This window comes from Theropithecus gelada, chromosome 8, assembly GCF_003255815.1.
Source record: "Theropithecus gelada isolate Dixy chromosome 8, Tgel_1.0, whole genome shotgun sequence".
Classification (NCBI taxonomy): Eukaryota; Metazoa; Chordata; class Mammalia; order Primates; family Cercopithecidae; genus Theropithecus; species Theropithecus gelada.
The window spans coordinates 100556199-100569847 of NC_037676.1; the positions used below are offsets into that span (position 1 = coordinate 100556199).

Below are 13649 nucleotides of genomic sequence, written 5' to 3' on the forward strand. Positions count from 1 at the left end.
AACTAAGTGTAAATAGCCATGGAGGAACCTTAAATCCATGTTACTAAGTGAAATAAGCCAATTTTAAAAAGCTACATACTATATAATTTCAATATATGACGTTCTTGAGAAGGCAAAACTTTGGAGACAGTAAAGAGATCAGGCGTTGCCAGGGCCTGCGGGGAGGCAGAGCAAGAGGGTTTTTGAAACTGATCTGTGTGATACTATTGTGATGGGTACATGTCATCATACCTTGTCCAAACCCATAGAATGTATAACACCAAGAGTGAACCCTAATGTAAACTAGGGAGTTTGGGTGATAATGATGTGCCGATGTGGGCTCATTGATTGTAACAAATGTACCACTCTGGTGGGGGATGTTGCTAATAGGGGAGGCTGTTAGCATGTGAAGGGGCAAGAAGCAGATGGCAATTCTCTGTACTTTCTGCTCAATTTTGCTGTGACCTAAAGCTGCTCTACAAAATAAAGTCTATTAAAAAAATGCGCATTACATTGAAAATTGTAGGTGATCAATTATGTTTGAGTGAATTAATGAACATTTGCTAAGTTTGAGGCATGTGGTAATTAGGCAAATAACCCAGGCTTTGAGTCCCTGGGTCAACAGTTCTTGAGTTGGTTCATCTCCTTGTTCATGCACAGTGTTGAGAAGGTTTAGATGAGGTGCTTTGGATAGAGGGAGTAGAGTCCAGGCCTCAGAACATTTCTGAGGTTGTTTTTCAAATTAGAACCATGAGGGAAAGGCTCTGAAAGTGGGATGCGTGCACACTGGAGGGACTGGCTCGTGTTTGGATAGCAGCAGCTCAAATGTGCAAAGTGGCTTTGGTCCATGCATGCTGGTCCCACCAGGAATGGAGGGCTCTTTCTTGGCTACGCACTTGTCAGCTCCCTGGGAAGGAGACTCTTTCCTGGAACATGGAGACTATCTTACATCTTGCCTGGAACTCCATGAAACTCTTGGCAGTGCCTGGCCCAGCAGGGTGTGCCTCGAAACACCACATTTATTTGATATTGGGATTGATATTCCTCTTTTACATTGTGGTTGGGACTCATTAACTCTCAAAAAGGACCAACGTTAACGTTAAAAGAGGAGTTTCCTCCCTCTCAGGAAAAAAAAAAAAAACCTCCTTGGATGGGCCACAGCTCCTGTAACTGATTTGCTCTCCTGGCACAGGACATCATGTTGTGTGGTACCCCGAGGTTGGTGAGAAAGGGAAAAAACTCAAAAATTCCTGGGTGGGAAGGCTCTTCCCTGCATTTACCACAATTGCTAAAATGCTAGGTTTAATAGCCCAAGGCTGGTCTATATTTGCATGGAAACTGTGTATGTGTGGAATTTTATTTTATTTTTTTTACTTCAAGATGGTCATAATAAGAGCCAGACTGTTGATGAGTCTAACGATTAGAAGCAGCCTCTAAATTCCCCACACAATCAGGTTGGGTTCAATTTTGAGATTTTGTTCTAATAGTTCAAAATGTGTGGTGTTTATCTAGCAACCCCACTAAAGGACTCACATTCATTGGTGCCAAACATGTGCATTAGCCTTGCAGCTGCCCAGTGCAAAGACTGCCTCTATAACCAGCCACAGAGTTTAAGTAAAGCAGTCTGGAACAGTGTTGGGAAGGTTCACGTTAGTAACCGCTATATTTATGTCCATCATGTCACTGTTAAATTGGCAAGCACTGAGGCAGCCTTCAGCATTGCTGAGTGTGTACACTCACCATTCCTGGATGAGCTGCGTGCTTGGAAACAGGAGCACAAAGAGGGTTCTTGGCTTAGGCAACTTGGCTCGACATTTCTATCTATTTGAGTCATGTCCACGATTACACCTGCGTCCTTTGGAGCCAGACTTACACATTACCACCATTACTCTTTCATAGCACTAGAATTGCACTCATCTATGAAATCTGTCTTTCTCTTTCTTACGTTGCCACAGAACAGAATCTCTAGGAGTGTGTGGGGTATTGAGGAGGGGGAGGAATACATTCTGGGTCCCGCTTGAGAAATTTTTTTATTGTATTTGTTTTCAAGTGATTCTGGTAACGAAAGTATTATAGTTACAGGACAAGCAAACATTTAAGCCAAAAAACCATCATATGGTAAAGGCCTCTGCTTTAATCTACTACATGAGAGGTCATTGTTACTCATTTCCAAAGCTATTATCGACTTGGAATGTGGAATTGGAGAGGCTTTTCAAATGTAGTTAGTGGTGTTCACAAAAGAACAATTGCCTTCACAAGAGAGAAACTTGGACACTGAGAATGAACTTATCACTTCCATTTATAACTTATATAAGCAAAAATATCTGAAGGCAAATATCAAGCCATGGTTCCACACTCCCAAAGTATCTCATTTGTCATGAGCCATGAGTGTCACTTTTTAAACTCCTTCCCTGAATGCCCAATCAACAGGAAAGAAGCTGCAGAGCAAAGGCAGAAGAGTCTAGACCAGGTGTTGGCAAACTATAGCTCATAGACTGACCACTTGTTTTGTTTGTTTGTTGTTGTTTTTTTGAGACAGTCTTACTCAGTCACCCAGGCTGGAGTGCAATGGCATGATCTTGGCTCACTGCAACCTCCACCTCTCGGGTTCAAGCAATTCTCCTGCCTCAGCCTCCCGAGTAGCTGGGAGTCCAGGCACTCACCATCACGCCCGGCTAATTTTTGTACTTTTAGTAGAGATGGGGTTTCACTATGTTGACCAGGCTGGTCCCGAACTCCTAACCTTAGATGATCTGCTGGCCTCAGCCTCCCAGAGTGCTGGGATTATAGGAATGAGCCACCGTGCCTGGTCTGTAAATAAAGTTTTATTGGAACACAGCCATGCTCTTCTGTTTAATCTTGTCTATGGCTGCTTTAGTGCTACAATGGCAGAGTTGGGTAGTTGGGACAGGCACAATGTCTGTCTGTTGGGACAGACAACACAAACTCCAAAATATCTACTCTGTGGGTCTTTACTGAAAACTTTGCTGACCCTTGGTCTAGACAAATAGTCAGATGAGCTAACTGTTGGCTAAAGGTCCTCAACTCACAATGCCAAGAGAAAGACTGAGTTGGCTTTAGCTGTTGTCATGCACTGCGTAATTTAAAAAATCTTACAAGCCAGTACAACTAAAACTCCTATTTACCTTACTTTGGAGCAATAATATGGAAAGTAAAACTAGGTCTGAATATATTTAATATATTACCTGGACTTCTAAAACATTGTTGATTGCTTAAATGTGCATAAGTCAATGTCATTTCTCAAAACGTTTAATAGATGCAACTGTTGGCGGCTGCTAAAGTACTGGTGTCATGCTTGTGCCTGTGTGAAATTCTGCAATGCTGAAAACCTCATGCACTCGAGCTACGAATGTAGGTCTACTTGAAGCAAAACTCTTCAATCTAATTGTTTTCCCAATCTTTGAAACCAATTTTAAGAGTCACCAGAAAACTGTAGTTTAAGGCACCAGATACATTTCTCCGCTGAGCCTTGTAGTACGAATATGCTGGACAAATTCAGTAAAATATGCCATAAATTATGACTGCTTTATCTGAATGCATGGGACACTTTCTACAATGGTGGGAATTATTACCAGGAGTTTAGGAGCCAGACATGGGTTCTGTATTTTTCATACATTGGTGATCAATTCAAATCGCTTTCCTTTGCAGCCAGCTTTGGTCAGTATGGCCAGGAGTGCAGATTATGACAAAGAACAAAGCTGAAAGACCTGAATCATTAAGGTTACAGTCTCAATGCCACCAAGTTAAACAACCTATTTACATGCAAGACCATTGGCTGGAATGATATTGGATAGACATGTCAAACGTGATCTGAAGGCTTTTATTTTATTTTATTTTATTTATTATACTTTAAGTTCTAGGGTACATGTACACAACATGCAGGTTTGTTACATATGTATACATGTGCCATGTTGGTGTGCTGCACCCATTAACTCATCATTTACATTAGGTATATCTCATAATGCTATCCCTCCCCCCTCCTCCCACCCCACAACAGGCCCTGGTGTGTGATGTTCCCCTTCCTGTGTCCAAGTGTTCTCATTGTTCAATTCCCACCTATGAGTGAGAACACGCAGTGTTCAGTTTTTTGTTCTTGTGATAGTTTGCTGAGAATGATGGTTTCTAGCTTCATCCATGTCCCTACAAAGGACATGAGCTCATCCTTTTTTATGGCTGCATAGTAGTCCATGGTGTACATGTACCACATTTTCTTAATCCAGTCTATCATTGATGGACATTTGGGTTGGTTCCAAGTCTTTGCTATTGTGAATAGTGCCACAATAAACATACGTGGGCATGTGTCTTTATAGCAGCATGATTTATAATCTTTTGGGTATATACCCAGTAATGGGATGGCTGGGTCAAATGGTATTTCTAGTTCTAGATCCTTGAGGAATCGCCACACTGTCTTCACAATGGTTCAACTAGTCCCAACAACAGTGTAAAAGTGTTCCTATTTCTCCACATCCTCTCCAGCACCTGTTGTTTCCTGACTTTTTAATGATCGCCATTCTAACTGGTGTGAGATAGTATCTCATTGTGGTTTTGATTTGCATTTCTCTGATGGCCAGTGATGATGAGCATTTTTTCATGTGTCTGTTGGCTGCATAAATGTCTTCTTTCGAGAAGTGTCTGTTCATATCCTTTGCCCACTTTTTGATGGGGTTGTTTTTTTCTTGTAAATTTGTTTGAGTTCTTTGTAGATTCTGGATATTAGCCCTTCATCAGATGAGTAGACTGCAAAATTTTTCCCATTCTGTAGGTTGCCTGTTCACTCTGATGGTAGTTTCTTTTGCTGTGCAGAAGCTCTTTAGTTTAAATAGATCCCATCTATCAATTTTGGCTTTTGTTGCCATTGCTTTTGGGTGTTTTAGACATGAAGTCCTTGCCCATGCCTATGTCCTGAATGGTATTGCCTCGGTTTTCTTCTAGGGTTTTTATGGTTTTAGGTCTAATATTTAAGTCTTTAATCCATCTTGAATTAATTTCTGTATACGGTGTAAAGAAGGGATCCAGTTTTGGCTTTCTACATATGGCTAGCCAGTTTTCCCAGCACCATTTATTAAATAGGGAATCCTTTCCCCATTTCTTGTTTTTGTCAGGTTTGTCAAAGATCAGATGGTTGTAGATGTGTGGTATTATTTCTGAGGGCTCTGTTCTGTTCCATTGGTCTATATCTCTGTTTTGGTACCAGTACCATGCTGTTTTGGTTACTGTAGCCTTGTAGTATAGTTCGAAGTCAGGTAGCATGATGCCTCCAGCTTTGTTCTTTTGGCTTAGGATTGTCTTGGCAATGCTTGCTCTTTTTTGGTTCCATACGAACTTTAAAGTCATTTTTTCCAATCCTGTGAAGAAAGTCAACGGTAGCTTGATGGTGATGGCATTGAATCTATAAATTACCTTGGGCAGTAAGGCCATTTTCACGACATTGATTTTTCCTATCCATGAGCATGGAATGCTCTTCCATTTGTTTGTGTCCTCTTTTATTTCGTTGAGCAGTGGTTTGTAGTTCTTCTTGAAGAGGCCCTTGTAAGTTGGATTCCTAGGTATTTTATTCTCTTTGAAGCAATTGTGAATGGGAGTTCACTCATGATTTGACTCTCTGTTTGTTATTGGTGTATAAGAATGCTTGTGATTTTTGCATGTTGATTTTGTATCCTGAGACTTTGCTGAAGTTGCTTATCAGCTTAAGGAGATTTTGGGCTGAGATGATGGGGTTTTCTAGATATACAATCACGTCTTCTGCAAACAGGGACAATTTGACTTCATCTTTTCCTAATTGAATATCCTTTATTTCTTTCTCCTGCCTGATTGCCCTGGCCAGAACTTCCAACACTATGTTGAATAGGAGTGGTGAGAGAGGGCATCCTGTCTTGTGCCAGTTTTCAAAGGGAATGCTTCCAGTTTTCGCCCGTTCAGTATGATATTGGCTGTGGGTTTGTCATAAAGAGCTCTTATTATTTTGAGATATGTCCCATCAATACCTAATTTATTGAGAGTTTTTAGCATGAAGGGCTGTTGAATTTTGTCAAAGGCATTTTCTGCATCTATTGAGATAATCATGTGGTTTTTGTCTTTGGTTCTGTTTATATGCTGGATTACATTTATTGATTTGCGTATGTTGAACCAGCCTTGCATCCCAGGGATGAAGCCCACTTGATCGTGGTGGATAAGCTTTTTGATGTGCTGCTGGATTCGGTTTGCCAGTATTTTATTGATGATTTTTGCATAGATGTTCATCAGGGATATTGGTCTAAAATTCTCTTTTTTTTGTTGTGTCTCTGCCAGGCTTTGGTATAAGGATGATACTGGCCTCATAAAATGAGTTAGGGAGGATTCCCTCTTTTTCTATTGATTGGAATAGTTTCAGAAGGAATGGTACCAGCTCCTCCTTGTACCTCTGTAGAATTCGGCTGTGAATCCGTCTGGTCCTGGACTTTTTTTGGTTGGTAGGCTATTAATTATTGCCTCAATTTCAGAACCTGTTATTGGTCTATTCAGAGATTCAACTTCTTCCTGGTTTAGTCTTGGGAGGGTGTATGTGTCCAGGAATTTATCCATTTCTTCTAGATTTTCTAGTTTATTTGCATGGAGGGGTTTATAGTATTCTCTGATGGTAGTTTGTATTTCTGTGGGGTCGGTGGTGATATCACCCTTATCATTTTTTATTACATCTATTTGATTCTTCTCTCTTTTCCTCGTTATTAGTCTTGCTAGTGGTCTATCAATTTTGTTGATCTTTTCAAAAAACCAGCTGCTGGATTCATTGATTTTTTGAAGGGTTTTTTGTGTCTCTATCTCCTGATCTGAAGGCTTTGAAATGTCGTGAAGGGTGGGACTTATTGTTTGATGTTGGCTACAATGAAGCTACCTCTTTCCTTCTCCTTTAAATATTAGGTAGATCATAAATAACAGATATTATTATGGATTCTACATGCAAATGTGTCTTAGTAGATATGTGATGAATTGAAGTGGAAAAGCCTTTTAGGGCACAGGAGGAGTTGGGCTTCCTCTTGAAGCTCAGGTTTGACCACTGGGTTGTCTTCTATGTCTACAGAATTAAATGGCTGAAATACAGTTCTCTAATCACAACTCTCCTTTTATCTCGAAGAATTTACAAAGCTTGAGATAATGACTTTGGGAATAAATGATGTGTAGTGAAAGTATCACTAAGAATTTAAATGTGATTTTTTACACTTATATGGAGAATAAGACATATAAACCCACTTGATAAATTATAAGATCTATAAAAACAAAGGCATAGGATATTAAATTTTTCTTCAGTTTCAAGTATAATAGAATCATACAGCTGAAGAAAACATCACCATTCTATATTTTTATTACAAAATAAAGAAACATTGGTCCTACTTTTTGTCTCTAATGCTTCATGAATTTATGTGTCAGCCTTGCGCGGGGGCTGTGCTAATCTTCTCTGCATTGTTCCTATTTTAGTACATGGGCTACCGAAACAAGCAGAGTCCTACTTCTTAAACTTCCTCTTTCTTACATTTAAAAAGCCCACCAGTCAAGGTCTTTTAATTTTGGTACACACCGTCACTGAATGCCATTTATAAATTCTATTTCTAAAGAGACCCTTAATTTTCCAAGGAGGACTTTGATAGCATTAGTTTTCAGAAAAGATGACTTGCAATTCTAATTTAGGACTTGAAAGGTAAGATTTTTATAGGGAGGCTTATAAAAGGTGGCTTAGAAAAAAATGAGCACTCTCAAACTTTTCTTTTGGGAGTCAGGTTACGGGGCTGAAGTGTCTTTTTAAAGTGAAGCAACTGACACTACCCGTGGGAGAAGCCACCTATGCGACTTATGGCCAAACCGCAAATGTACATTTCTGTGCAACATTCCTGCTAGAGCAGCTGGGCTCTGATTAAGGTGTAGCTGGCTAGATAATCACTAGGGAGAGGTCCAGGGTATGGGGAACACTTCAAATCACATTCCATGGAAATATTAGACTGTCAGAGCTTAGGAAGCCCCTGATTGTCCATAGGCGCTGAGGTGGGGGAAAGGACTGAAATGAACACTAGCACATGTCAGCTTATAAAAGAGCTGCTGACACAAATTGAACATGTGCAATTTTTTAAAAAGGTGGTATCGAATAACAGGCCAACAGTCATCCCTCTCAGCATTTTAGACCTCTTTCTTCTCTCCACTTTGGCTGTTTGTTGAGTCACTTCCATCAGGCAAAGTTCCATAGGATAAGCTATTTGAATCTGGTTGTATTTTGTCCAACATTTGTTTCCCTGTGGAGATAATAATCATAGAGAATCTTTTGTGGTCTTACAGAAAAATGAGTCTTAATAATTTCTCCTCAATCTAGGCCACATTTTATCACCTCTCTTTTATACTATGTGGGCACCGTCTAAACAGAAGAGATGAATGTCAAGGAAGGAAAGGCCCTTGGAATGCCATGTCTCTAGCTGTGTGATAGCATGTTGTCTGTGTCAGAGCCACTGTCCCCACCCCACAGGATCGACAGGCTGTGCATGGAAATCAGGTGGGTTTAGTCTGGAGATTCACATGAAGCATTCACTCATCTCCAAGCCTTTCTCCCCAGGGTTGTGCCTTCTTTTCCATGTCGAATGCATATAACAACATAGAAAAATAGCCTTTGATAGTGGCTTCTAAAGCTACTATGGAGTCTATGCACTGGGCTTTGTGAAATAAAAAATAGAGTTAAAAATTATCAGGCTGGGCGCAGTGGCTCACACCTATAATCCCAGCACATTGGGAGGCTGAGGCAGGCGAATCACTTGAGGTCAGGAGTTTGAGACCAGCCTGGCCAACACGGTGAAATAGAAAAATTAGCCAGGCATGGTGGTGCATACCTGTAATCCCAGCTACTTGGGAGACTGAGACACAAGAATCACTTGAACCCTGCGAGGGGAGGTTGCAGTAAGCTGAGATTGTGCCACTGCACTCCAGAACTGGGCGACAGAGCAAGACTCTGTCTCAAAAAAAAATAAATAAAAAATAAAAATAAAATAAAATAAAATCAAACTTTATTTCCCACCAAAGAACCTCTAACCATATAAGGCTTCTCTCACATGCACCTTTGCCACTGATGCCAATTCTTTCATTGACTGCTTCCAGCAGATAAGATGGCTCGAATGGCAAAGAGAACACAGAATTCATTGCATGGGGCCATATTTCTCAGTCTTAGGGATGAGGCTTCCCTAGTTTTTGCTTCACAGGCATGATGCTAACAGAATGGCGGAGAAAGCTGTGAGAATATCTTCACTCCTGCCTGGAAACCTATAGGTCCCCCCAAACCCCTAATAAGGCTGGAGAGTGCTGAGGGCGGGTGGACGGGGGAAGAAGTTACACATCAGACTATTTCCTCTGTCCTGGACTTGGCTTTTGTTGTCTACATGACTAGGTGAGTTATTTCTCAGTGAGAGTGAGAACGGGAAAGAGTGTTTGCTCTCTGGGTAGGTGGGGTGAGGAAGGGGGAAGAAGCTACTTGTGTTTTGGTGACTGTCCTGAGCCACAGTGCGCAAGCCACCCCAGGCTTTCCCCAAGACATGTTCCTTAGCTGCCTACCCTTTGTCCTTGGATGTTCCTTCAAGGCTCTCAAAGTGGCAGGGGTCTGTTGCTGGTAGTCATTGCTACTCTTTTCTCTACCCTTTTCCAATTTAAGGAAACCCAAAAAGGAAATCCTCCAAATCACCCAAATCAAGGAAACATGGTCAGTTCTTTTATATCCCCAGTTCTGTGCAAAACTAACATTCAATAAATTATTAGTAACATTTTCACTGAAAATATCACCTTTGGTTTCATTATTAAATCCACATTTTTTAAGGGTAAGAATTATGTTTTATATTAACTTACCACCCAAAATAATACCAATAATTATTCATTTATAAGGATCAAATTTTCCACTATAAAGAATATATGATTTTACCAGGAATATTTCCAAAATCAATATAAGACTGTTGCAGATGTTCCTTTTCTCGATTTCTTGTGACCAAAAATACACCAAGGAATGACAGAAAACACCTGTAAGAATAATATTAATAAAGAATACAAGAACACTGAAACAGACTCATGATATTAAATAACTGAGCTCCATATTCTACATGATGACATAAATCCCACTGGTTTTGTTCATCCAGTTTCTGGTAAGTTTCCTAGTACTTGTCTTAATTAGCACAGCCAATAGTTCTACCCAGAACCAAGACTTGGGCAGATTCCAGTAGATCTCTGCCCCGGGTTTTTACCATCTGGGGGCTAATTCAGGCTCAAAACCCTTTGGGTAGACACCCTGTCTCATTTTCTACCCATGCACGCCCAGATCCGTTTGTGGCATGTGACACAAGAGAAAAAATAATTTCTTCTTTAATTTTCTAAGAAACCTAGTTGTCCTTGGCCATAAGAGTAGTCATAATTTCCAGACCTCAGAAGTTTGGCCTTGCCCAAATATCTTATGAAATTGAATTTTCAAGATAGATGGCTTCCTACACGGAAAATAGCCTAGGTTTAAGTTTGCGTAACAATGGTCATGCTGACTATCAGATCAGAAGCAGCTAAACATTTAATGAAGTGCCTCATGGACTCATGGAAGCTCCTATACACTGGTGATATATTGTCAAAGTTCTGCTTTCTGTTTGCAAGCAATGCTAGCAATGCTGCCCACCAAATCTCTAGGGAGAGTTCAAGCTGCACACTCTGACACAAGGAAGGGACATTACCAACATGATGTTATCATGACTAAAGCAAGGGATCTGTCCATCTTCGTCTTTTATTTTGGGCGACCCTAGAGGATCACGATTCTCTAATTTAGATCTAATCTAGGGGTTCCCAAGAGTGAAGTAGGTCTGATACAGTAGAGAAAGATCATGGAATAACTACAAGGGCCAGTGGATGTATCTTGTCTTTGGCCTGGAATTGAAAATCCCCGATGTTTCAGAGCTTCAGAGGAATACCTAAGTCACAAAGCCAAAGACACTGAGCCCCATGTAGGGCCTTAAGTTAAAAAACATGTTTCTTTTAGGAGCTCAGGAAACTGACGTTTCTTATATTATTTTCCAGTTTTCTATACCTCTGGTACAATGCCAAAAATCCTATGTAAAAGTAATAGAATTTCACATACTTTACCTCTGAGACATTTACTCACCCAAAAAGATATATAAATACAGTGAGAAAAGCAGCACCAAGGAATTCCTGATAAAATATGATACCTGTGACACAGGAAAAGAAGATAAAATTGATTTTGAAGTAAGATTATTTATAATAGCTAAATATTGTTTGTAAACTTATGTTAATATGTTATTTTTTCAAAGTAAATTTAGTCACCCTTAAAATGCACATTCAGCAGTTTAGTTTAAGAAAATTTGCAGGCCACACATTCTGAATTATTCCAAAAAGAACATAGATTTGTAGACCTGATATAATTATCATTATTATAAAATCAACATAATTGACATATATTTGCAAGCAGAAATTTCTCATCCAGTCCAGGATTGCCCCACTGGAACATACAAGAAAACAACTCTAGTGACTATTCCCCACCTGCAGTTTTAGGTCAGGAGTCAGCCAGCCTGGCCTGAGAGTCTTGGTGGACTTTGGGGCCTCTGACATGGCAGGTCCACCTCAGGCCAGCTGCTGCCACGCATGCTGTCACTCGTGGCGATGCCAGTGATCTGTTGGTCTGGCCCCACGGCAACTCAAGCACCAAAGCATACTCTAGCAGCTGAAGTGCTACCTTAGCTCCACTTCCCACTGCCAACCCCCGTCTCATCTTCCTCTGGTCTTCCATAGGTAAACAAGGATGCATCATCTACTTTGATGAACGTTGCTTCTATCCCTGTTGGTCTCAATGATTTCTTCTGTAAAGTTCCAAAGCCTTCATAGACTTTTTGTTAAATAAGATATCTTTAAGTTATATGTCGCCTGGAATTAAATTTTTTTGTGTGTGGTGTTATCCTTGCTAGCCAGCCAACAAATGTTTATCGAGCGTCTGCTGTGTGTCAGCCACTGCTCTAGGTCTTGGAGAAACGACAGGACAGAGACCTATCCTCAAGGAGCTTTCTCAATCTTCACCGTATCTTCTTACCTAGGAAATGAACTTCTTACAGGAAGAAGCCATGTCCAGTTCTAATGAATATTTGTTGAATGAATGAAAGTTTCTGAAGCACACTCCAGGTTATTACACACTTCCTTATAATCATTTTAATGTTTTCATGTTATTTTATTTATTTATTTATTTATTTTTGAGACAGAGTCTCGCTCTGTCTCCCAGGCTGGAGTGCAGTGGCGCGATCTCGGCTCACTGCAAGCTCCGCCTCCCAGGTTCACGCCATTCTCCTGCCTCAGTCTCCCGACTAACTGGGACTACAGGTGCCCGCCACCATGCCCGGCTAGTTTTTTGTATTTTTTAGTAGAGACGGGGTTTCACAGTGTTAGCCAGGATGGTCTCGATCTCCTGACCTTGTGATCCGCCCGCCTTGGCCTCCCAAAGTGCTGGGATTACAGGTGTGAGCCATCGTGCCCGGCCAGTTTTCATGTTATTTTAAACTGATATACCATAATATTCATTTCTCTAAGGGCATTTCAAGTTGGTTCTACATCTTTTTTCTCTTTTTTTTTTCATTTTTTTTTTCTTTAGTAAAGCAGCAATGTACTTCTTTGTACAGGCGTATCTTGGAGATACGTGGTTTTGGTTCCAGACCACATCACAATAAAGCTAATCTCTCAATAAAGCAAGTCACACTAAATTTTTGGTTTCTCAGTGTACATAAAAGTTATGTTTATACTATACTATAGTTTATCAAATGTGCAATAGCATTATGTCTAAAAAAAGTACATACCTTAATTAAAATACTTTATTGCTAAAAATGCTAATGATCATCTGAGCCTGCAGTGAGTCCTAATCTTTTTGCTCGTTGGAGGGACTTGCCTCAGTGTTGATGGTTGCTGATTGATTGGGGCTGTAGTTGCTGAAGGCTGGGGTGGCTGTGGCAACTTCTTAAGATAAGACAATGATGAAGTTTGCCACATCAATTAACTCTTGTGAAAGATTTCTTTGTAGCATGCAATGCTGTTTGATTGCATTTGACTTACAGTAGAAATTCTTTCAAAATCTCTACTTAATCTTCTCGAACACAGCTGCTGCTTCATCAACTAGGTTACTGAAATATTCTAAATCTTTTGTTTTCATTTCAACAATGTTCCTAGCATCTTCACCAAGAGTAGTTTCCACTTCAAGAAACCACTTTCTTTGCTCTTTTATAAAAAGCAACTCCTCATCCATTAAAGTTTGATCATGAAGTTGTAGCAATCCAGTCACATCTTCAGGCTCCACTTCTAGTTCTTTTCCTATTTCCATCACATCTGCAGTTACTGCCTTCTCTGAAGTCTTGAACCTTTCAAAACCATCCAGGAGAGTTAGAACAGACTTCTTCCAAACTCCTGTCAATGTGCATATTTTAGCCTCCGCCCATGAATCACAAAGGTTCTTAATGACATCAAGAAAATCAGAAAGTTTTCAATTTACTTTGCTAAGATCCATTGGCAGAATCACTATCTATGACAGCTATAGCTTTACAAAATGTATTTCTTAAATAATAAGACTTGAAAGTCAAAATTACTCATTGATCCATGGGCTGCAGAATGAATGTTGTGTTAGCAGGCAT

General features: G+C 40.2%; 1 protein-coding gene and 1 non-coding gene across 4 annotated transcripts in view; both read right to left on the reverse strand.

Moving 5' to 3' along the window:
- Positions 1-7323: 7323 nt before the first annotated feature.
- Positions 7324-13649, reverse strand: part of NIPAL2 (NIPA like domain containing 2) — a 101202-nt gene continuing 94876 nt past the window's right edge. The window contains exons 9-12 of one of the 3 annotated variants that reach the window (XM_025395252.1): positions 11132-11195; positions 9920-10014; positions 8555-8580; positions 8170-8260 (exon numbers count right to left, since the gene is read on the reverse strand). In XM_025395252.1, the coding sequence (XP_025251037.1) occupies positions 8219-8260; positions 8555-8580; positions 9920-10014; positions 11132-11195 (227 nt within the window). In that variant the 3' untranslated portion in view covers positions 8170-8218. Of the gene's footprint in view, positions 8261-8554; positions 8581-9919; positions 10015-11131; positions 11196-13649 lie in introns of all 3 variants that reach the window. The other 2 variants (XM_025395251.1, XM_025395253.1) reach the window with 2 other exon arrangements.
- Positions 7370-7474, reverse strand: LOC112630831. Its single transcript, XR_003120967.1, has one exon. It is a non-coding gene; the product is annotated as a U6 spliceosomal RNA (small nuclear RNA).